Below are 23,348 nucleotides of genomic sequence, written 5' to 3'. Positions count from 1 at the left end.
AAGAAAGGCAACGCCAAAGAATGCTCAGACTACCACACAACTGCACTCATCTCACACACTAGTAATGTTCAAAATTCTCCAAACAAGGCTTTAGCAATCTGTGAACCGTGAATGTCTAGATGTTCAACCTGGTTTTAGAAAAGGCAGAGGAACCAGACATCAAATTGCCAACATCCGCTGGATCATGGAAAAAGCAAGAGAGTTCCAGAAAAACATCTATTTCTGCTTTATTGACTATGCCAAAGCCTTTGACTATGTGGATCACAATAAACTGTGGAAAATTCTGAAAGAGATGGGAATACCAGACCACCTGACCTGCCTCTTGAGAAATATGTATGCAGGTCAGGAAACAACAGTTAGAACTGGACATGAAATAACAGACTGGTTCCAAATAGGAAAAGGAGTACGTCAAGACTCTATATTGTCACCCTGCTTATTTAACTTATATGCAGAATACATAATGAGAAAAACTGGGCTGGATGAAGTGCAAGCTGGAATCAAGATGGCTGGGAGAATATCAATAACCTCAGATATGCAGATGACGCCACCTTTATGGCAGAAGGTGAAGAAGAATAAAAAGCCTCTTAATTAAAGAGGACAGTGAAAAAGTTGGCTTAAAGCTCAACATTCAGAAAACTAAGATCATGGCATCCGGTCCCATCACTTCATGGCAAATAGATGGGGAAACAGTGGAAACAGTGGCTGACTTTATTTTGGGGGGCTCCAAAATCACTGCAGATGGTACTGCAGCCATGAAATTAAAAGATGCTTACTCCTTGGAAGAAAAGTTATGACCAATCTAGACAGCATATTAAAAAGCAGAGACAGTACTTTGTCAACTATAGTCCATCTAGTCAAGACTATGGTTTTTCCAGTAGTCATATATGGATGTCAGAGTTGGAGTATAAAGAAAGCTGAATGCAGAACACTTGATGCTTTTGAACTGTGGTATTGGAGAAGACTCTTGAGAGTCCCTTGGACTGCAAAGCGATCCAACCAGTCTATCCTAAAGGAGATCAGTCCTGGGTATTCACTGTAAGGACTGATGTTGAAGCTGAAACTCCAATACTTTGGCCACCTTATGCGAAGAGCTGACTCACTGAAAAAGACCCTGATGCTGGGAAAGATTGAGGGCAAGAGGAGAAGGGGATGACAGAGGATGAGATGGTTGGATGGCATCACTGACTCAATGGACATGAGTTTAGGTAAACTCTGGGAGCTGGTGATGGACAGGGAGGCCTGGCATGCTGCAGTTAATGGGGCTGCAAAGAGTTGGACACAACTGAGTGACTTCTACATATTAGAAACAACTATAAAATAAGCTAAAAAAATCTTTTAAAGCTATAAAATAAACTAAGATCATGGCATCTGGTCCCATCACTTCATGGCAAAGAGATGGGGAAACATTGAAAATGGTGAAAGACTTTATTTTCTTGGGCTCCAAAATCACTGTGCACAGTGACTGCAGCCATGAAATTAAAAGATGCTTGCTCCTGGAAGAAAAACTATCACCAACGTAGACAGCATATTAAAAAGCAGAGACATTACCTTGCCAACAAAGGTCCATCTAGTCAAGGCTATGGTTTGTACAACAGTTCATGTATGGATGTGAGAGTTGGATCATAAAGAAGGCTGAGCGCCAAAGAATTGGTGCTATTGAATTGTGGTGCTGGAGAAGACTCTTGAGAGTCCCTTGGACTGCAAGGAGACCCATCCAGTCCATCCTAAAGGATATATTCATTGGAAGGACTGATGCTGAAGCTGAAATGCCAATACTTTGGCCACTTGATGGGAAGACCTGACTCATTGGAAAAGGCCCTAATGCTGGGAAAGATTGAAGGCAGGAGGAGAAAGGGACAACAGAGGATGAGATGGTTAGATGGCATCACCGACTGGATGGACATGAGTTTAAGTAACCTCCAGGAGTTGGTGATAGACAGGGAAGCCTGGAGTGCTGCAGTCCATGGGATCGCAAAGAGTCGGCCACAACTGAGTAACTGAACTGAACTGATAAAATAAATTATAATAGGAATACTTTGCAGAATTAAAATGTCTGTTTAGGTTGGAATATTTTAAGTGTTCTAACGTAAGTATCTGCTATCCCAGGACATTTCAAACTATTTAAAAAGATATGATGAAATAATAAATCTTTAGCTTCTTAAACAAGTGGAGTATCATAGGGTATTTTATAGTAAGAAAGATATTCTTGGGACATTGAAGAGTATGGGGGTAAAATTCCAGAGGAGTAACAGCCTGATCTTTAAACAACACTGTAATTAGATGTAGCTCTATTTTCCTTGAAAAAGAGTAAAATTTCAGCAAATAATTGCATTAAATTGTATTTTGTTTTTTGTAATCCTTTATCGGCCACAGTTCTACACTGTTGACGTCCACTGTCTTACAACACACTTTCCTTGCCTTCTGGGGCATGATTATCCTGATTCTCATTTTACATCTTGGGTCTCTTATTATCAATGCACCTTGTCTCCAATGTCAGAAGAAAATCTTCACAATCTTGCCTCTGTTCTTTGAAATATGCATCCTCTCATTCTAGAAGAATGTTTGATGATTAATCTCAGCTCTTTCAGGCCAGTACTTGTAAATCAGACTTTCAATCATCTCTCTTCTCTCTGCAAGGTAGAGTGAACTTGATATCGTTCAGTTGCTCAGTCATGTTCAATTCTCTGTGACCCAATGGACTGTACCACAATAGGTTTCCCTGTCCTTCACTATTTCCCAGAGTTTGCTCAAACTAATGGCCATTGAGCTGGTGATGTCATCCAACCATCTCATACTCTAATAGACTCTTCTCCTTCTGCCCTCAATCTTTCCCAGCATCAAGGTCTTTTCCAATGTTGGGTTGAACTAATATGTCATTGTAGTTTTGATTTGCATTTCTATAATAATGAGTGATGTTGAGCACCTCCTCATATGTTTATTAGCCATCTGTATGTCTTTTTTGGAGAAATGCCTATTTAGGTCTTTTGCCCACTCTTTGATTGGGTTGTTTGTTTTTCTGCTACTGAGTTGTATGAGCTCCTTGTATATTTTGGAAATTAATTCTTTGTTAGTTGTTTCATATTGATTATTTTCTTCCATTTTGAGGGCTGCCTTTTTGTTTATAGTTTCCTTTGTTGTGCAGAAGCTTTTAAGTTTAATTAGCTACCAGTTATATATTTTTGCTTTTATTTCCATTATTCTAGGATGTGGGTCATAAAGGATGTTGCTATGATTTATGTAAGAGGAAGCATCTTTTAATTTCATGGCTGCAATCACCATTCACAGTCATTTTGGAGTCCAAGAAAAAATAAAATCTGTCCTTCCAATGAATACTATGGACTGATTTAAGTAATGTCTCTGCTTTAAAACATGCTGTCTAGGTTAGTCATACCTTTTCTTCCAAGGAACAGCCTCGTTTAATTTCATGGGTGCAGTCTATGTTCACAGTGATTTTGGAGCCCAAGAAAATAAAGTCTCTCACAGTTTCTATTGTTTCCCCATCTATTTGCCATGAAGTGATGGGACCAGAAGCTGGGATCTTCATTTTTAGAATGCTGAGTTTTTAAATCAGCTTTTTTACTCTCTTCTTTCACTTTCATCAAGAGGCTCTTCAGTTCCTCTTTGCTTTCTGTCATAAGGGTGGTGTCATCTGCATATCTGAGGTTACTGATATTTCTCCTAGCAATCTTGAGTCCAGCTTGTGTTTCATCCAGACTGGCACTTTGCATGAGGTACACTGCATCTAAGTTAAATAAGCAGGGTGACAATACACAACCTTGACAGACTCCTTTCCCAATTCTGAACCAGTCTGTTGTTCCATGTCTGGTTCTAATTGTTGCTTCTTGACCTACATACAGGTTTCTCAGGAGGCAGGTAAAGGTGGTCTGGTATTCTCAAATCATTAAAACTTTTCCAGTTTCTTGTGATCCACACAGTCAAAGGCTTTAGTGTACTTAATGAAGCAGAGTGCTCCAGTCCTATGTTGCTTCAGTCCTGTCTGACTCTTTGCAACTCTATGGACTATAGACCACCAGGCTCCTCTGCCCATGGAATTATCCAGGCAAGAATATTGGAGTGTGTTGTCATACTCTTCTCCAAGGATCTTCCAGACCCAGGGATCAAACCTGTGAAACGTCTATGTGTGTTGGCAAGCAGAAGTAGCTGTTTTTCTGGAATTCTCTTGCTTTATCTATGATCCAATGAATGTTGGCAATTTGATCGCTGGTTCCTCTGCCTTTTCTAAATCCAGCTAGTATTATGTCAGGAAGTTCTCAGTTCACATACTGCTGAAGCCTAGCTTGAAGGATTTTGAGCATTACCTCACTAGCATGTGGCCTTCCTTGGCAGCTCAGCTGGTAAAGAATCCGCCTGCAATGCAGAAGACTCTGATTTGATTCCTGGGTTGGGACGATCCCTTCGAGAAGGGATAGGCTACCCTCTTCAGTATTCTTGGGCTCCCGTGGTGACTCAGACAGAAAAGAATCCACCAGCAACACAGGAGACCTGGTTTTGATCCCTGCGTTGGGAAGATCTCCTGGAGAAGGGAATGGTTACTACTCTAGTATGTGACCTGGAGAAATTAACCAGAAATTTAGGTTAATGATCCTTTTAAGAAACCAATCTAGAGAAGAGCATGGCTACCCACTTCAGTATTCTTTTCTGGAGAATCCCACAGACAGAGGATATTGGTGGGCTACAGTCCATGGGGGATGCAAAGAGTTGGACAACTGAGTGACTTTCACTTTGCTAGGATGTGAAATGAGCATAATTGTATGGTAGTTTGAACACTCTTTGGCATTGTGTGTCTTTGAGATTGGAAAGCAAACTGATTTTTACCAGTCCTGTGCCACTGCTGAGTTTTCCAAATTTGCTGACATGTTGAATACAGCACTTCAATAGCATACTTATAGAATTTGAAATAGCTCAGTTGGAATTCCAGCATCTCCATTAGTTTGGTTCATAGTAATGTTTCCTAAGGATCCCTTGACTTCACATTCCAGGATGTCTGGCTCAAGGGGCCCACCTTTGCATGAAATGTTCAATTTCTTTGGAGAGCTCTAGCTTTCCTATTCTATTGTTTTCCTCTATTTCTTTGCATTGTTCCCCTAAGAAGGCTTTCTTATCTCTCCTTACTATTCTCCAGAACTCTACATTCAGTTGGGTATATCTTTCCCATTCTTTGCCTTTGGCTTCTCTTCTTTTCTAAGGGAAAACAGCACTATGTCATTTGAGAGTGAATACTCTCTTTTTTTTTTCATTGTTTCCCTATTTATTTGCCATGAAGTCATGGGACTGGACACCATGATCTTACTGTTCTGAATGTTGAGTTTTAAGCCAACTTTTTGACTCTCCTCTTTCACTTTCATCAAGAGGCTCTTTAGTTCTTTCTCGCTTCTAACAAGGTTTTGCCAAGAGAACGCACTTGTCATAGCAAACACCCTCTTCCAACAACATAAGAGCTATACATGGACATCACCAGATGGTCAATACCAAAATCAGACTGATTATATTCTTTGCAGTCAAAGATGGAGAAGCTCTATACAGTCATCAAAAACAAGACTGGGAGCTGACTGTGGCTCAGATCATGAACTCCTATTGCAAAATTCAGACTTAAATTGAAAAAAGTGGGGAAAACCAGTAGATCATTCAGATATACCCTAAATCAAATGCCTTATGATTATACAGTGGAAGTGACAAATAGACTCAAGAGATTAATCTGATAGACAGAGACCCTGAAGAACTATGGATGGAGGTTTATGGCATTGTACAGGAGGCAGTGACCAAGACCATCCAAAAGAAAAAAAAAATGCAAAAAGGCAAAATGATTGTCTGAGGAGGCCTTACAAATACCTGAAAAAAGAAGAGAAGTGAAAGGCAAAGGAGAAAAGGAAAGATATACCCATTTGAATGCAGAGATCCAAAGGAAAAGCAAGAAGAGATAAGAAAGCCTTCCTCAGTGATCAGTGCAAAGAAATAGTGGAAAATAATAGAATGGGAATAATGGAAACAGTGAGAGACTTTATTTTCTTGGGATCAAAAATCACCGCAGATGGTGACTCAGTCATGAAATTAAAAGACCCTTGCTCCTTGGAAGAGAAGCTATGACCAACCTAGATAGCATATTAAAAAGCAGAGACATTACTTCACAAAAAGTCTGTCTAGTAAAAGCTATGGTTTTTCCAGTAGTCACGTATGGATGTGAGAATTGGATTACAAAGAAAGCTAAGTGCCGAAGAATTGATGCTTTTGAACTGTGGTGCAGGAGAAGACTCTTGAGAGTCTCTTGGACAGCAAGGTGATCCAACCAGTCCATCCTGAAGAAAATCAGTCCTAAGTGTCCACTGGAAGGATTGATGCTAAAGCTGAAACTCCAATACTTTGGCGACCTGCTGCAAAGAACTGACTCATTTGAAAAGACCCTGAGGTTGGGAAAGATTGAAGGCGGGAGGAGAAGGGGACGAAAGAGGGTGAGATGGTTGGATGGTATCACCGACTCAATGGACATGAGTTTGAGTAAGCTCCGGGAGTTGGTGATGGACAAGGAGGGCTATGCGTGCTGCAGTCCATGGGGTCGCAAAGAGTCGGACATGACTGAGCGACTGAACTGAAATGACTCTCTTTTGTATTTACTATCATTGTTTGATTTCTAAAAATTAAATAGATAAAACTAATGAAAAAAGAAGAGAGGTAATCTGCATATAAATGAGTTCCTTCCAAGTGAATATTAAACAACATCACAGCAAACTATGAATGAAAACTGATAAAAAGAACTAAGTAATCACATTAAAGGACAGACATGCAGAACTCCAGGAAGAAGCTGCGGCTAAGAAAAGGAAAACTAGGGAGTTATTGGTTAAAGGGTACAAAGTTTCTCTTCAGGACAGTGAAATCATTTTAGAGATGGATGATTGTATAATACTATGAACTAAACTATATACTTTAAAAGGGTTAAAATGGCAAGTTTTATATTATATATAATACCAGGAAAAAAAAAGATATCACATTGGAAAATCACAGTAATCCAAGTCTACGCCCCAACCAGTACTGCTGAAGAACCTCATGTTGAATGTATCTATAAAGATCTACAAGACCTTCTAGAACACCCAAAAAAATTGTCCTTTTCATCATAGGGGACTAGAATGCAAAAGGAGGAAGTCAAGGGATACCTGGAGTAACAAGCAAATTTGGCCTTGGAATAGAAAATGAAGCACGGCAAAGGCTAACAGAGTTTTGCCAAGAGAACGCACTGGTTCTCAACACCCTCTTTCAAAGACACAAGAGTAGACTACACATGGACATCATCAGATGGTCAATACCAAAATCTTATTGATTATATTCTTTGTAGCCGAATATGGAAAAGCTCTATACAGTCAGCAAAACAAGACCAAGAGTTGACTATGGATCAGATCATGAATTCCTTATTGAAAAACTCAGACTTAAATTGAAGAAAGTAGGGAAAACCACTACACTATTCAGGTATGATCTAAATAAAATTCCTTACAATTATACAGTGGAAGTGACAAATAGATTCAAGGGATTAGGTCTGAAAGATGGAAGGCCTGAAGAGCTATGCATGGAGGTTCATGACATTGTTCAGGAGGCAGTGATCAATTCCATACCCAAGAAAAAGAAATGCAAAAAGGCAAAATGGTTGTCTAAGGAGGCCTTATAAATAGCTGAGAAAAAAAGAGAAACTAAAGCAAAGGAGAAAAGCAAAGATATATCCATCTAAATGCAGAATTCCAAAGAATAGCAAGGAGAGATAAGAAAGTCTTCCTCAGTGATCAATGCAAAGAAATAGAGGAAAATAATAGAATGGGAAAGACTAGAGATCTTTTCAAGAAAATTAGAGATACCAAGGAAACATTTCATGCAAAGATGGGCACAATAAAAGACCTAACAGAAATGGTATGGAGCTAACAGAAGCAGGAGATATTAAGAAGAGGTGGCAAGAATACACAGAAGAACTATACAAAAAAGATCTTCATGGAAGAAATCTTACTGACCTAACAGAAGCAGAAGATATTAGAAGAGGTGGCAAGAATTCACAGAAGAACAACACAAAAAAGATCTCCATGACCCAGATAACCACGATGGTGTGATCACCTAGAGCCAGACATCCTGGAATGTGAAGTCAAATGTGCCTTAGGAAGCATCACTACCAACAAAGCTAGAGGAGGTGACAGAATTCCTGTTGAGCTATTTCAAATCCTAAAAGGTGATGCTGTGAAAGTGCTGCTCTGAATATGGCAGCAAATTTGGAAACTCAGCAGTGGCCACAGGATTGCAAAAGGTGAGTTTTCATTCCAATCCCAATGCCAAAGAATGCTCAAACTACCACACAATTGCATTCATCTCATGTGCTAGCAAAGTAATGCTCAAAATTCTCCAAGCCAGGTTTCAATAGTATGTGAACCATGAACATCCAAATGTTCAAGCTGGATTTAGAAAAGGCAGAGGAACCAGAGATCAAATTGCCAACATCCGCTGGATCACTGAAAAAGCAAGTGAGTTCCAGAAAAACATCTACTTTGGCCTTATGGATTACACCAAACCCTTCGTGCAGATCACAACAAACTTTGGAAAATCCTTTAAGAGATGGGGAATACCAGACCACCTTACCTGCCTCCTGAGAAATCAGTGCAGGTCAAGAAGCAACAGTTAGAACCTGACATGGAACAACAGACTGTTTCAAAATTGGGAATTGAGTACGTCAAGGCTGTGTAGTGTCACCCTGCTTATTTAACTTAATGCAGAGTACATCATGCAAAATGCCGGGTTCGATGAAGCACAAGCAGGAATCAAGATTGCTGGGAGAAATATCAATAACCTCAGATACACAGATGACACCACCCTTATGGCAGAAAGTGAAGAACAACTAAACAGCGTCTTGATGAAAGTGAAAGAGGAGAGTGAAAAAGCTGGCTTAAAACTCAACATTCAAAAAACTAAGATCATGGTATCCGGTCTCATCATTCCATGGCAAACTGATGGGGAAACAATGGAAACAGTGAGAGATTTTAATTTTGGGGGGCTCCAAAATCACTGCAGATGGTTAACCACAGCCATGAAATAAAAGACGCTTACTCCTTCGAACAAAAACTATGACCAACCTAGACAGCATATTAAAAAGCAGAGACATTACTTTGCCAACAAAGGTCTGTCCAGTCAAAGCGATGGTTTTTCCAGTAGTCATGTATGGATGTGAGAGTTGGACTATAAGAAAGCTGAGCTCTGAGGAACTGATGCTCTTGCACTGTGGAGGGGAGAAAAATCTTGTAAGTCCCTTGGACTGCAAGGAGATCAAACCAGTGAGTCCAAGGAAATCAGTGCTCAATATTCAGTGGAAGGACTGATGGTGAAGCTGATGGATGGACTGGTTCTTTATTTCAAAAAGACATTTATCAATTTCAGTATCAAAACAGTTACACTATTGGTTTTTTTCCCTCCCAGTTGGTCCCCAAAGAGACCACACCAAAGGAGAGAACATTTTAAGCCAATTAAGCTGCAGGATGCACACCTAACAGACCTCACTGAAACCTCATCAAAAAAGGGGGATTGGGTAGGGAAAGAAACTATAAAAGATCAGCACACTGCTAGCCCACAGACTGTATAGAGCTCTCATAGGCAGAGGGGTGACTAGTGTGCCTCAACTCCAAAGAAGCAAAGTTCCAAAATAATATAAAATTTTTAAAATTTTGTATATAAGCTTTTCAAGATTTCTCCAGCACTAACTGATACAAAGCACAATGAGATGGCACTTTTAGAGACAGCAGCTTCAGACCAAGAAAAGGGTGATGAGATGAATTTCATATGGCTAAATCAGTGGCAAAACATAATTTTCTTTCCTTTCTTCCAAGGAGGCAGGAGAGCAAATAAGTGGTCACTTCAACATAAGGGGCACATGATCCATTCTGTGAGCAGTTGGGAACAGGGAAGAGCTGGGACAAAGATTTGGTCTCAGAGGTTTCACCATCTTAATTGTTTGGTCACTTCTGATGGAAAAAAAAAAAATGTTGTCCAAAGATACCATAAAGCTGAAAACCTAAACAGCACTTTTTCTTTTTTTGGTGGGGGTGGGGGGGGTGGGGGGAGCTAACTCCTCCTGGAATCATCTTTCTGGTTTGGCAAGTACTTTTTACAGAGCAATGAGGTTTCCCCAAATGGAGCCTTTCTCTGGGCTGCTAGGCTCTCAGTAAGGCAGGCTCAAACCTTTTCCCTTTCTCTCTGGAGAAGGCAATATGCATTAAGCCGAAACGTTACCTTCCAAAAGTGAGAACGGGATTAGACTGCTGATTCAGAACTACAGAATTATCTGGAATGTTTTTTTACAAATGGTTGTTACATCAACAACAAAAAAGGTAATTACAAAATGTGTACATCACAACACGCTTTTAAAGACACTTTGCATTGTGCTCACATTCCCTTAAACACTGTTCCCAAAGGGGCTCAGCCTCTAGCCCAACTGGAATCTCTGGGGAGAGGCAGAGACAGTTTAGTGAGAAGGACATAGGAGCAGGCAGGTGGGAGAGGTGGCGAAAGGAGAAAGCTGAAGCTCCAATACTTTGGCCACTTGATGTGAAGAACTGACTCCTTGGAAAAGACCCTGATATTGGGAAAGACTTAAGGCAGGAGGAGAAGGGGATGAAAGAGGATGAGATGATTGGATGGCATCACCATCCAATCACCATCCAGAACATTGACTCTGAGCAAGCTCTGGCAGTTGGTGATGTACAGGGAAGCCTAGCGTGATGTACAGGGAAGCCTAGCGTGCTGCAGTCCATGGGGTTGCAAAGCGTCAGATACAAGTGAGCAACTGAACTGAAAAAAGACTCATTCATAAAGTAATTTGTTTTGAACAAAATATCATTGGTCCATTGCAATTAATGATGTTATTTTGAATGAACTGGGGTTATAGGCTTTATGGTTTTGTAATTTATTATTTGCATATTTGCCTTGCTGCTGCTGCTAAGTTGCTTCAGTCGTGTCCTACTCTGTGCGACCCCAGACAGGGCAGCCTACCAGGCTCCCCCATCTCTGGGATTCTCCAGGAAAGAACACTAGAGTGGGTTGCCATCTCCTTCTCCAATGCATGAAAGTGAAAAGTGAAAATGAAGTTGCTCAGCTGTGTCCGACTCTTAGCGACCCCATGGACTGCAGCCCACCAGGTTCCTCCGTCCATGGGATTTTCTAGGCAAGAGTACTGGAGTGGGGTGCCACTGCCTTCTCCAATATTTGCCTTAGTAGCATATATTTTTGCCCAAAACTAAGTGTTCACAAGAAGCTTTTTTTCTTTCAAAGCAAATCTACCCAAAGACTTCAGTTTAAAAGTCAATGATCTAGGAGTCTATGAAGATGGCAAAGTAGGAAGAACCAGGAATCTACTCCCCAGTTAGGCAGCAACTGCAAGGCAGAATATGTCTAATATAACCTTTTTAGAACTCAGGAGACTGCTGAATGCTTGCAACTTCACAGAAAATGCTTAAATGTAAATACAGTAAATTTGGGGCAATTTCAGCTCTTAGTACAGTAAGTAGCTATGCCTACTCAAAAAACATGGCAGCGTGCTGTGCACATATTCTGGGAGCAGTTTGCATACAGCTTAAGGGAGCAACAGTGGGCAAAAAGGACTGTCCCCCAATATTGGGTACATGTGCTCCAATTGCTGATTGCTGCTTCTGATCACAGAGATGCAGACAAAGAGGTGGCGAGTTATTGTTTCAAGCCCCTACCCTCTGACTGAGATAACTTTAAGAGCTGCTGCTTTTTGTTTCCCATCTTCATTATCTTACCTTTTTAGGATTCAGACATTAAAGACTAGGACATGCAAAAATCCAACTAAATATATGGGAAAAATTAGAAAATGATGTACATACTGAAGGAAAAGCTCAGAAAAGACGTAATTAGTGCTCACTTCGGTGGCACAAATGCTAAAATTGGAACAAAACAGAGAAGACTAGTAATCCCCTTGCACAAGGATGACATACAAATTTGTGAGGCATTCTATGTTTTTTAATGATATGGCTCAATACAGTATAAGGCACAAATAACAAAAAAAAAGTTAAAACAATAACAAAAAAGTACAAATATTGGGGAAGGGGGGGAGAATCTGATTTCCAGAGGTACTACAGTTTAAATTAAAATGTCCAGTGTTCAATAAAATATCACAAAGCATACCAAAAAAAAAAAAAAAGGATGGCACACTCAAAGGAAAAAAAATATTCAAATGAACCTGTCCCTAAAAGACTTATTGGCAGATATACCAGACAAAGACTTTAAAACAGAAGTCTTAAAGGTACTCAAAGAAATAGAGGAAGATCTGGAGAAAGTTAAGAAAATGATGTGTAAAAAGAAACCAAAAGAATTTCAGGAGCTGAAAAGTATAATAAACAAAATGAAAAATTCACTAGAGGAATTCAAATGCAGATTTAAGAGTAGAGAAGCATGAATCAGTGAACTTGAAGAGAGGATAATGGATATAGAGATTGAGGAACAGGAAGTAAAACAATGAAGAAAAGCGAACACAGCCCAAGGGACTAGCGGGGACACAACCATAAGGACCAGTGTATGCATCGTGGAAGTACCAGTAGGAAAAGCAAGAGGAAAAGGGGAAGAGAGACCACTTGAAGAAATAATGGTGAAAAATGTTGATATTTGATGAGTGACAAGAATTCAAAAAGCTCACCTAATTCTACCAAAAGTGAACAGCTAACATATATCCTGTTTAAACCCTCTAGAAAATTGCAGAGGAAGGAAAATTCCCAAACCATTCTACAAGGCTGCTGCTGCTGCTGCTAAGTCGCTTCAGTCATGTCTGACTCTGCAATCTCAGAGACGGCAGCCCATGAGGCTCCCCCGTCCCTGGGATTCTCCAGACAAGAACACTGGAGTGGGTTGCCATTTCCTTCTCCAATGCATGAAAGTGAAAAGTGAAAGTGAAGTCACTCAGTCGTATCCAACTCTTAGCGACCCCATGGACTGCGGCCCCCAGGCTCCTCTGTCCATGGGATTTTCCAGGCAAGAGTGCTGGAGTGGGGTGCCATTACCATCACCCTAGTACCAAAACCAGACAAAGACACCACAAGAAAAATTATAGGCCAATATCACTGATGAACATAGATGCAAAAATCCTCGAGAAAAGTCTAGTGAACAGAATCCAACAAGACATTTGAAGATTATATATCATGATCAAGAGGGCCTTATCCTGAGCATGCAAGAATTCATCAATATATACAATAAATCAATCAATGTGATACACCATATTAAGAAACTGCAAGATAAAAACCATATGATTACATCAACAGATGGAGACAGTTTTGAAAAATTAAACACCCATTTATGATAAAAATTCTACAGATAATAGGCACAGAAGGACATACCTCAACATCATAAAGGCCATACACATCAAACCCACAGCGAACATTTTTCTGAAAGGTGAAAACCTGAAAGTATTTCCTCTAAGATCAGGAACAGAGATGCCCACTCTTGCCAATATTATTCAACATAGTTTTGGAAGTCCTAGTCACAGCAATCAGGAAAGAAAAAGAAATTAAAGGAGTCTAGATTGGAAAAGAAGAAGTAAAACTTTCACTGTTTGCAGATGATATGACACTATACATAGAGAACTCTAAGGATGCCACCAGAAAATTACTAGTTGCTGCTCAGTTGCTCAGTCATGTCCAACTCTGAGACCCCACGAACTGCAGCACACCAGGTTTCCCTGTCCTTCACCATCTCCTGGAGTTTGCTCAAACTCATGTTCATTGAGTTGATGATGCCTTCTAACCAGCTCATCCTGTCACCCCCTTCTCCTCCTGCCCTCAATCTTTCCCAGCATCAGGGTCTTTTCCAATGAGTTGGTTCTTTACATCAGGTGGCCAAAGTATTGAAGCTTCAGCATCAGTCCTTCCAATGAATATTCAGAGTTGATTTCCTTTAGGATTGACTGGTTTGATCTTGCAATCCTAGGGACTCTCAAGAGTCTTCCTTCTCTAGCACTACAGTTTGAAGACATCGATTCTTCAGTGCTCAGTCTTCTTTACGATCAATGCTCACATCCATATATGACTGCTGGAAAATTCACAGCCTTGACTGTGCAAATCTTTGTAGGCAAACAGCTGTCTCTGCTTTCTAATATACTGTCTAGGTCTCTCATATCTTTTCTTCCAAGGAGCAAGTATCTTTTCTATCTTTTTTTTTTTTCTTGCAAGTGTCTTTTATTATCATAGTTAAGCATCTACACATGGACATCACCAGATGGTCAACACCGAAATCAGACTGATTATATTCTTTGCAGCCAAAGATGGAGAAGCTTTATACAGTCAACAAAAACAAGACCAGGAGCTGACTGTGGCTCAGATCATGAACTCCTCATTACCAAATTCAGACTCAAATTGAAGAAAGTAGGGAAAACCGCTAGACCATTCAGGTATGGTCTAAATCAAATCCCTTATGATTATACAGTGGAAGTGAGAAATAGATTTAAGGGACTAGATCTGATAGATAGAGTGCCTGATGAACTATGGAATGAGGTTCGTGACACTGTACAGGAGACAGGGATCAAGACCATCCTCATGGAAAAGAAATGCAAAAAAGCAAAACGGCTGTCTGGGGAGGCCTTACAAATAGCTATGAAAAGAAGAGAGGCGAAAAGGAAAGGGGAAAAGGAAAGATATAAGCATCTGAATGCAGAGTTCCAAAGAACAGCAAGAAGAGATAAGAAAGCCTTCTTCAGCGATCAATGCAAAGAAATAGAGGAAAAGAACAGAATGGGAAAGACTAGAGATGTCTTCAAGAAAATCAGAGATACCAAGGCAACATTTCATGCAAAGATGAGCTCAATAAAGGACAGAAATGGTATGGACCTAACAGAAGCAGAAGATATTAAGAAGAGGTGGCAAGAATACACGGAAGAACTGTACAAAAAAGATCTTCACGACCCAGATAATCATGATGATGTGATCACTAATCTAGAGCCAGACATCTTGGAATGTGAAGTCAAGTGGGCCTTAGAAAGCATCACTACGAACAAAGCTAGTGGAGGTGATGGAATTCCAGTTGAGCTGTTTCAAATCCTGAAAGATGATGCTGTGAAAGTGCTGCACTCAATATGCCAGCAAATTAGGAAAACTCAGCAGTGGCCACAGGACTGGAAATGGTCAGTTTTCATTCCAATCCCAAAGAAAGGCAATGCCAAAGAATGCTCAAACTACTGCACAATTGCACTCACTTCACATGCTAGTAAAGTAATGCTCAAAATTCTCCAAGCCAGGCTTCAGAAATACGTGAACCATGAACTTCCAGATGTTCAAGCTGGTTTTAGAAAAGGCAGAGGAACCAGAGATCAAATTGCCAACATCCACTGGATCATGGAAAAACCAAAAGAGTTCCAGAAAAACATCTATTTCTGCTTTATTGACTATGCCAAAGCTGTTGACTATGTGGATCACAATAAACCGTGGAAAATTCTGAAAGAGATGGGAATACCAGACCACCTGACCTGCCTCTTGAGAAATCTGTGTGCAGGTCAGGAAGCAACAGTTAGAACTGGACATGGAACAATAGACTGGTTCCAAAGAGGAAAAGGAGTACGTTTAGGCTGTATATTGTCACCCTACTTATTTAACTTATATGCAGAGTACATCATGAGAAACGCTGGACGGGAAGAAACATAAGCTGGAATCAAGACTGCTGGGAGAAATATCAATAACCTCAGATATGCAGATGACACCACCCTTACGGCGGAAAGTAAAGAGGAGCTAAAAAGCCTCTTGATGAAAGTGAAAGAGGAGAGTGAAAAAGTTGGCTTAAAGCTCAACATTCAGAAAACAAAGATCATGGCACCCGGTCCAATCACTTCATGGGAAATAGATGGGGAAACAGCGGAAACAGTGTCAGACTTTATTTTTTTGGGCTCCAAAATCACTGCAGATGGTGATTGCAGCCATGAAATTAAAAGATGCTTACTCCTTGGAAGAAAAGTTATGACCAACCTAGACAGTATATTCAAAAGCAGAGACATTACTTTGCCGACTAAGGTCCATCTAGTCAAGGCTATGGTTTTTCCTGTGGTCATGTATGGATGTGAGAGTTGGATTGTGAAGAAGGCTGAGAGCCGAAGAATTGATGCTTTTGAACTGTGGTGTTGGAGAAGACTCTTGAGAGTCCCTTGGACTGCAAGGAGATCCAACCAGTCCATTCTGAAGGAGATCAACGCTGGGATTTCTTTGGAAGGAATGATGCTAAAGCTGAAGCTCCAGTACTTTGGCCACCTCCTGCGAAGAGCTGACTCATTGGAAAAGACTCTGATGCTGGGAGGGATTGGGGGTAGGAGGAGAAGGGGACGACAGAGGATGAGATGGCTGGATGGCATCACGGACTTGATGGACGTGAGTCTGAATGAACTCCGGGAGATGGTGATGGACAGGGAGGCCTGGCGTGCTGCAATTCATGGGGTTGCAAAGAGTCGGACACGAGTGAGCAACAGAACTGAACTGAAGCACCATCCACAGTGATTGTGGAGCCCAAGAAAATAAAGTCTGTCACTGTTTCCACTCTTTTCCCATCAATTGGGAAAAATATCAATATTATTCCCATCCTATCTATTTGTTTTTTTAATGTTGAGTTTTATGCCAGCTTTTTCACTCTCCTCTTTTACTTTCACAAAGAGGCTCTGTAGTTCCTCTTTTTTTTTAAGGGTGCTATCATCTGCACATCTGAGTTTATTGATATTTCTCCCAGCAATCTTGATTCCAGCTTCTGCTTCATCCAGACTACATTTTGCATGATGTAGTCTGCACAGAAATTAAACAAGCAGGGTGACAGTACAGAGCCTTGACAGATTCCTTTCCCAAGTTTGAACCAGTCTGTTGTTCCATATCCCATTCTAACTATTGCTTCCTGACCTACGTATAGGCTTCTCTCAGGAGGCACGTAAGGTGGTCAGTTATTCTCACCTCTTTAAGAATTTTCTAGTTTGTTGTGATCTACACAGTAAAAGGATTTAGTGTAGTCAATGAAGCAGAAATAGATGTTTTTCTAGAATTCTCTTGCTTTCTCTATGGTCCAGTGAATGTTGGCAATTTGATTTCTGGCTCCTCTGTCTTTTCTAAATCCAGCTTGAACATCTGGACATTCTCGGTTTGTGTACAATGGAAGCCTAGCTTGAAGGATTTTGAGCATTACCTTGCTAGCATGTGAAATGAATGCAACTGTGCAGTAGTCTGAACATTCTTTGAATTGCCCTTCTTTGGGATTGGAATGGAAACTGACCTTCTCCTGTCTTGAGTGCAGCACTTTCACAGCATCATCTTTCAGAATTTTAAATAGCTCAACTGGAATTACTAGAGCTACTAGTAAAAGCACAGAATATAAAATTAATACACACAGAAATTCCTAGCATCCCTATAAACTAACAATGAAAAATTAGAAAGACAAATTAAGGAAACAATCCCATTCACCATTGCAACAAAAAGTACAAAATACCTAGAAATCAGTCTTCCTAAACAGACAAGAGATCAGTATGCAGAAAATTATAAAACACTGATGAAAGAAATCAAAGACAACACAAATAGAGGGAGAGATACACCATATTCTTGGACTGGAAGAATGAATATTGTGAAAATGACTATACTACCCAATGCAGTCTATAGATTCAATGCAATCCCCATCAAACTATCAACAGAACTAGAATACAAAATTATTTTTCACAAAACTAGAACAAAAAATTCCACAATTTGTATGGAAACACTAAAAGCCTCAAATAGCCAAAGCAATCTTCAGAAAGTAAAATGGAGCTGCAGTAATCAATCCTGCTGACTTCAGATTATACTACAAAGCAACATTCATCAAGACAGTCTAGTACTGGCACAAAAATAGAAGGAGAGACCAATGGAAGAAGACAGAAAGTCCAGAGATAAACCCAAGCACCTATGGGCACCTTATCACTGACAAAGGAGGCAAGAATATACAATGGAGAAAAGACAACCTCTTCAATAACTTGTGCCAGGAAAACTGGACAGCTACATGTGGAAGAATGAAACTACAACACTTCTTAAGACCATACACAAAGATAAACTCAAAATGGATTAAAGAATTAAATGTAAGGCTAGGAATTATAAGCTTTTAGAGGAAAACATAGGTAATATACTCTTTGACATAAATCACAGGAAGATCCTCTTTGACTCACCTCCTAGAATAATGTAAATAAAACCAAAAATAAACAAATGGGATCTAATTAAAAGCTTTTGCACAGCAAAGGAAACAATAAACAAGATTATAAGACAATCTTCAGAATATGAGAAAATAATTGCAAACAAGAAACAACTGACAGAGGAGTAATCTCCAAAAAGCATATAAGCAGCTCATATAGCTCAATATCAGAAAAACAAACAACCCAATCAAAAAACGGGCAGAAGACCTAAACAAACTTTTTCAAAGAAGACATACAGATGGCCAATAAACACATGAAAAGATGTTCAACATCACTAATTATTAGAGAACTGCAAATCAAAACTACAGGGAGGTATTACCTCACATCAGTCAGAATGGCCATCATCAAAAAATCTACAAGTAGTAAATGCAAGAGAGAGTGTGGAGTAAAGGGAACCCTCTTACACAGTTGGTAGGAACGTAATCCAATACAGCCACTACAGCCACTATGGAGAACAGTATCAGTTCAGTTCAGTTCAGTTGCTCAGTCGTGTCCGACTCTTTGCGACCCCATGAATCGCACCACACCAGGCCTCCCTGTCCATCACCATCTCCCGGAGTTCACTCAGATTCACGTCCATCGAATCAGTGATGCTATCCAGCCATCTCATCCTCGGTCGTCCCCTTCTTCTCCTACCCCCAATCCCTCACAGCATCAGAGTCTTTTCCAATGAGTCAACTCTTCGCAGGAGGTGGCCAAAGTACTGGAGTTTCAGCTTCCGCATCATTTCTTCCAGAGAAATCCCAGGGCTGATCTCCTTCAGAATGGACTGGTTGGATCTCCTTGCAGTCTAAGGGACTCTCAAGAGTCTTCTCCAACACCACAGTTCAAAAGCATCAATTCTTTGGCGCTCAGCTTTCTTCACAGTCCAACTCTCACATCCATATATGACCACTGGAAAAACCATAGCCTTGACTAGACACATGGAGATTCCTTAAAAACTAGGAATGAAACCATCATGACCCAGCAATCTCCCTACTGGATATGTATTGAGAAAAACATAACTGAAAAAGACACATGCATCCCAATGTTCAGAGCAGCACTGTTTACAATAGCTAGGACATGGAAGCAACCTAGATGTCCATTAATAGATGAATGGATAAAGAAGACATGATACATATATACAATGAAACATTACTCAAGTATAAAGGGAAAAATTTGAGTCAGTTCTTGTGAGGCGGATAAACCTAGAACCTGTTATACAGAGCGAAGTAAGTCATAAAGAGAAAAACAACCAAAATCACAGAAGACTAACCAAACTGATCACATAGATCACAACCTTGTCTAACTCAACGAAACTATGAGCCATGCTACGTAGGGCCACCCAAGATGGACAAGTCATGGTGGAGAGTTCTGACAAAACATGGTCCACTGGAGAAGGGAATGGCAGACCACTTCAGTATTCTTGCCTTGAAAATCCCACAAACAGTATGAAAAGGCAAAAAGATATAACACTGAAAGATGAACTCCCCAGGTCAAGAGGTGCCCAATACACTACTAGAGAAGAACAGAGAAATAGCTCCAGAAGAAATAAAAAGGCTGCGCCAAATCTGAAACAATGGTCAGTTGTGGATACATCTGGTGGTGGAAGTAAGGTTCAATGCTGTAAAGAACAATATTGCATAGGAAACTGAAATGTTAGGTTCATGAATCAAGGTAAATTGGAAGTGGTCAAACAGGAAGAGGTGGCAAGAGAAAACATCAACAATTTAGGAATCAGTGAACTAAATGGACAACAATGATTGAATTCAATTCAGATGACCACTATATCTACTACTGCGGGGTAAGAATACCTTGGAAGAAATACAGTAGCCCTCATAGTCAACACAAGAGTGAAATGCAGTACTCAGGAGCAATCTCAAAAATGACAGAATGATCTGTTCATTTCCAAGGCAAAGCATTCAGTATCACAGTAATCCAAGTCTATGCCCCAATCACTGATGCTGAAGAAGCTGAAGTTAACAGTTCTGTGAAGACCTGCAAGACCTTCTAGAACTAACACCATAAAAAGATGTCCTTTTCATCATAGGGAACTGGAATGCAAAAGGAGGAAGTCACGAGATACCTGGAATAACAGGCGAGTTTGGCCTTGGAGAACAAAATGAAGCAGGGCACAGGCTAACACAGTTTTGCCAAGAGAACACACTGGTCATAGCAAACACCCTCTTTCGATGACACAAGAGAAGACTCTACACATGGACATCACCAGATAGTCAATACTGAAATCAGACTGATGATATTCTTTGCAGCCAAAGATGAAGAAGCTCTATACAGTCAGCAAAAACAAGACCGGGGAGCTGACTGTGGCTCAGATCAGGAACTCCTTATTGCAAAATCCAGACTTACATTGAAAAGTAGAGAAAACCCCTAGGTCATTCAAGTATTACCTAAACCAAATCCCTTATGATTACACAATGGAAGGGACAAATAGATTCAAGGGATTAGATCTAATAGACAGAGTGCCTAAAAAACTATAGATGGAGGTTTATAATACTGTACAAGAGGTGATGATCAAAATCATTCTCAAGAAAAAGAAATGTAAAAAGGCAAAATGGTTTTCTGAGGAGGCCTTACAAATAGCTGAGAAAAGAAGAGAAGCTAAAGGCAAAGGAGAAAAGCAAAGATATGTCCATCTGAATGCAGAATTCCAAAGAATAACAAGGAGAGATAAGAAAGCCTTCCTCAGTGATCAATGCAAATAGAGGAAAACAATAGAATGGGAAAGACTAGAGATCTCTTCAAGAAAATTAGAGATACCAAGGGAACATTTCATACAAAGATGGGCTCAATAAAGGTCAGAAATGGCACAGACCTAACAGAAGCAGAAGATATTAAGAAAAGGTGACAAGAATACACAGAACTATGCAAAAAAAAAATCTTCAACTATGCAAAAAAAACTTCATGACCCAGATAACCACAAAGGTGTGATCAGTCACCTAGAGCCATATATCTCGGAGTGTGAAGTCAAGTCAGCCTTAGGAAGCATCACTACGAACAAAGCTAGTGGAGGTGATGGAATTCCAGTTGAGCTATTTCAAATCCTAAAAGATGATGCTGTGAAAGTGCTGAACTCAATGTGTCAGCAAATATGGAAAAATCAGCAGAGCCCACAGGACAGGAAAAGGTCAGTTTTCATTCCAATTCCAAAGAAGGGCAATTCAAAGAATGTTCATACTACCACACAATTGCACTCATTTCACACACTGACCAGGAAATGCTCAAAATTCTCCAAGCCAGGCTTCAACAGTAAGTGAACCGAGAACTTCCAAATGTTCAAGCTGGATTTAGAAAAGGCAGAGGAATCAGAGATCAAACTGCCAACATCTATTGGATCATACACAAAGCAAGAAAATTCAAGAAAAACTATTTATTCTAGAAAACTATCTATTTCTGCTTGATTGGCTACACTAAAGCCTTTGACTGTGTGGTTCACAAGAGATGGGAACACTAGACCACCTTACTTGCCTCCTGAGAAACCTGTACAGGTCAAGAAGCAATAGTTAAAACGAGACACCAAACAACAGATTATTGTTTGAAAATAACAATTTTCAAAATTGGGAAAGGAGTATGTCAAGGCTGTATATTGTCACCCTGCTTATTTAACTTATATGCAGAGTATATCATGCGAAATGCCAGGTGGGATGAAGCACAAGCTGGGATCAAGAATGCCAGGAGAAATATCAATAACCTCAGATATGTAGAGGGCACCACCCTTAAAGCAGAAAGTGAAGAGGAACTGAAGAGCCTCTTGATGAAGGTGAAAGAGAAGAGTGAAAAAGCTGACTTAAAACTCAATATTCAGAAAATGAAGATCCTGGCATCCGGTCCCATCACTTCATGGCAAATAGATGGGGAAACAGTGGAAACTGTGACAGACTTTATTTTCTTGGGCTCCAAAATCACTGTGCACAGTGACTGTAGCCATGGAATTAAAAGACACTTGCTCCTTGGAAGAAAAACTATGACAAACCTAGACAGCATATTAAAAGGCAGAGACATCACTTTGCTTACAAACATCCATATAGTCAAAGCTATGGTTTTTCCACTAATGATGTATGGGTGTGAGAGCTGGACAATAAAAAAGGCTGAGCGCTGAAGAACTGATGTCTTTGAATTGTGGTGCTGGAGAAGACTCTTGAGACTCCCTTGGACTGCAAGGAGATCAAACCAGTCAATCGTAAAGGAAATCAACCCTGAATATTCATTGGAGGGACCGATGCTGAGGCCGAAGCTCCAATACTTTGGCCACCTGATGAGAAACCTGACTCATTAGAAAAGACTGTGATGCTGGGAAAGACTGAAGGCAGAAGAAGGGGACGACAGAGGACGAGATGATTGGATGGCATCACTGACTCAGTGGACATGAGTATGAACCAACTCCAGGAGTTGATGAAGGACAGGAAAGCCTGGCGTGCTGTAAAGAGTGGGACACGACTGAGGGGCTGAACAACAACTAGAAACTGCTCATCATCAGTAAAGAGAAAATTTCTAAGGAGACAACGAAGACTTTCACCCTGAGTGTTACTAGTAAGAGAAAGAGAATACTTTGAAATGAAATGACTGAGATTTAATCAATTAATATATGGTAATATGTTTACAACGGGGTCCATACGTGGGCTTATCACTTTCACCCCTTGTTACAGATAGTTCCAGCCCACGTTAAGTGCTCGGGAAAAGTTTGTGGGGAGGTCCGGGGCCTCACCCACCTCACCAGGTCTGAGGAATGCCACGTACCGAATTTGAGAGTCGTCGTCCCCGGGCGCCTGTGTCTCTATGCATGCCAGCCTCAAGGCAGTGATCTCGGCTTCCAAGGCGCGGGCCTTCGCCCGCTGGGAATCCATGGAGCTGTGCTGACGTGAAGCTAGCCGCCTGATTTGGGCGCGCCAGGTCTGGTTTTTCAAGCCTCGCGCGCTCCTGGAGCGAACCATTCCGGAACTCGGAGGGGGAGGCAAGGGAAACACGCGCAATTCCCGCGCCTATACCTCGGTCACGCAAGTGTCTCCGGCTAGTTGCCATCCCTGCGCACTTTTCCACAGCTGTCCTCCAGCAGTCCGTACGCTTCAAGAGAGCTGAAATCCCTCTCGAAGCCCAAGGGAACAGCTATCCACCCCGACCGGGTGGCAGCTTGGAGCCCCAG

The 23,348-nt window shown here is 40.7% G+C and overlaps 1 protein-coding gene across 1 annotated transcript in view; it reads right to left on the bottom strand.

Moving 5' to 3' along the window:
• CENPP (centromere protein P) overlaps nucleotides 1–23,333 on the bottom strand; it is a 235,608-nt gene extending 212,275 nt beyond the window's left edge. The window contains 1 exon segment of the mRNA XM_005684168.3: nucleotides 22,946–23,333. Coding sequence (XP_005684225.2) covers nucleotides 22,946–23,139 — 194 coding nt within the window. The 5' untranslated portion in view covers nucleotides 23,140–23,333.

This window comes from Capra hircus, chromosome 8 (genome assembly GCF_001704415.2).
Source record: "Capra hircus breed San Clemente chromosome 8, ASM170441v1, whole genome shotgun sequence".
NCBI lineage: Eukaryota > Metazoa > Chordata > Mammalia > Artiodactyla > Bovidae > Capra > Capra hircus.
Note: the sequence above shows the minus strand (reverse complement) of the source record. Positions and strands in the feature narration are given on the sequence as shown.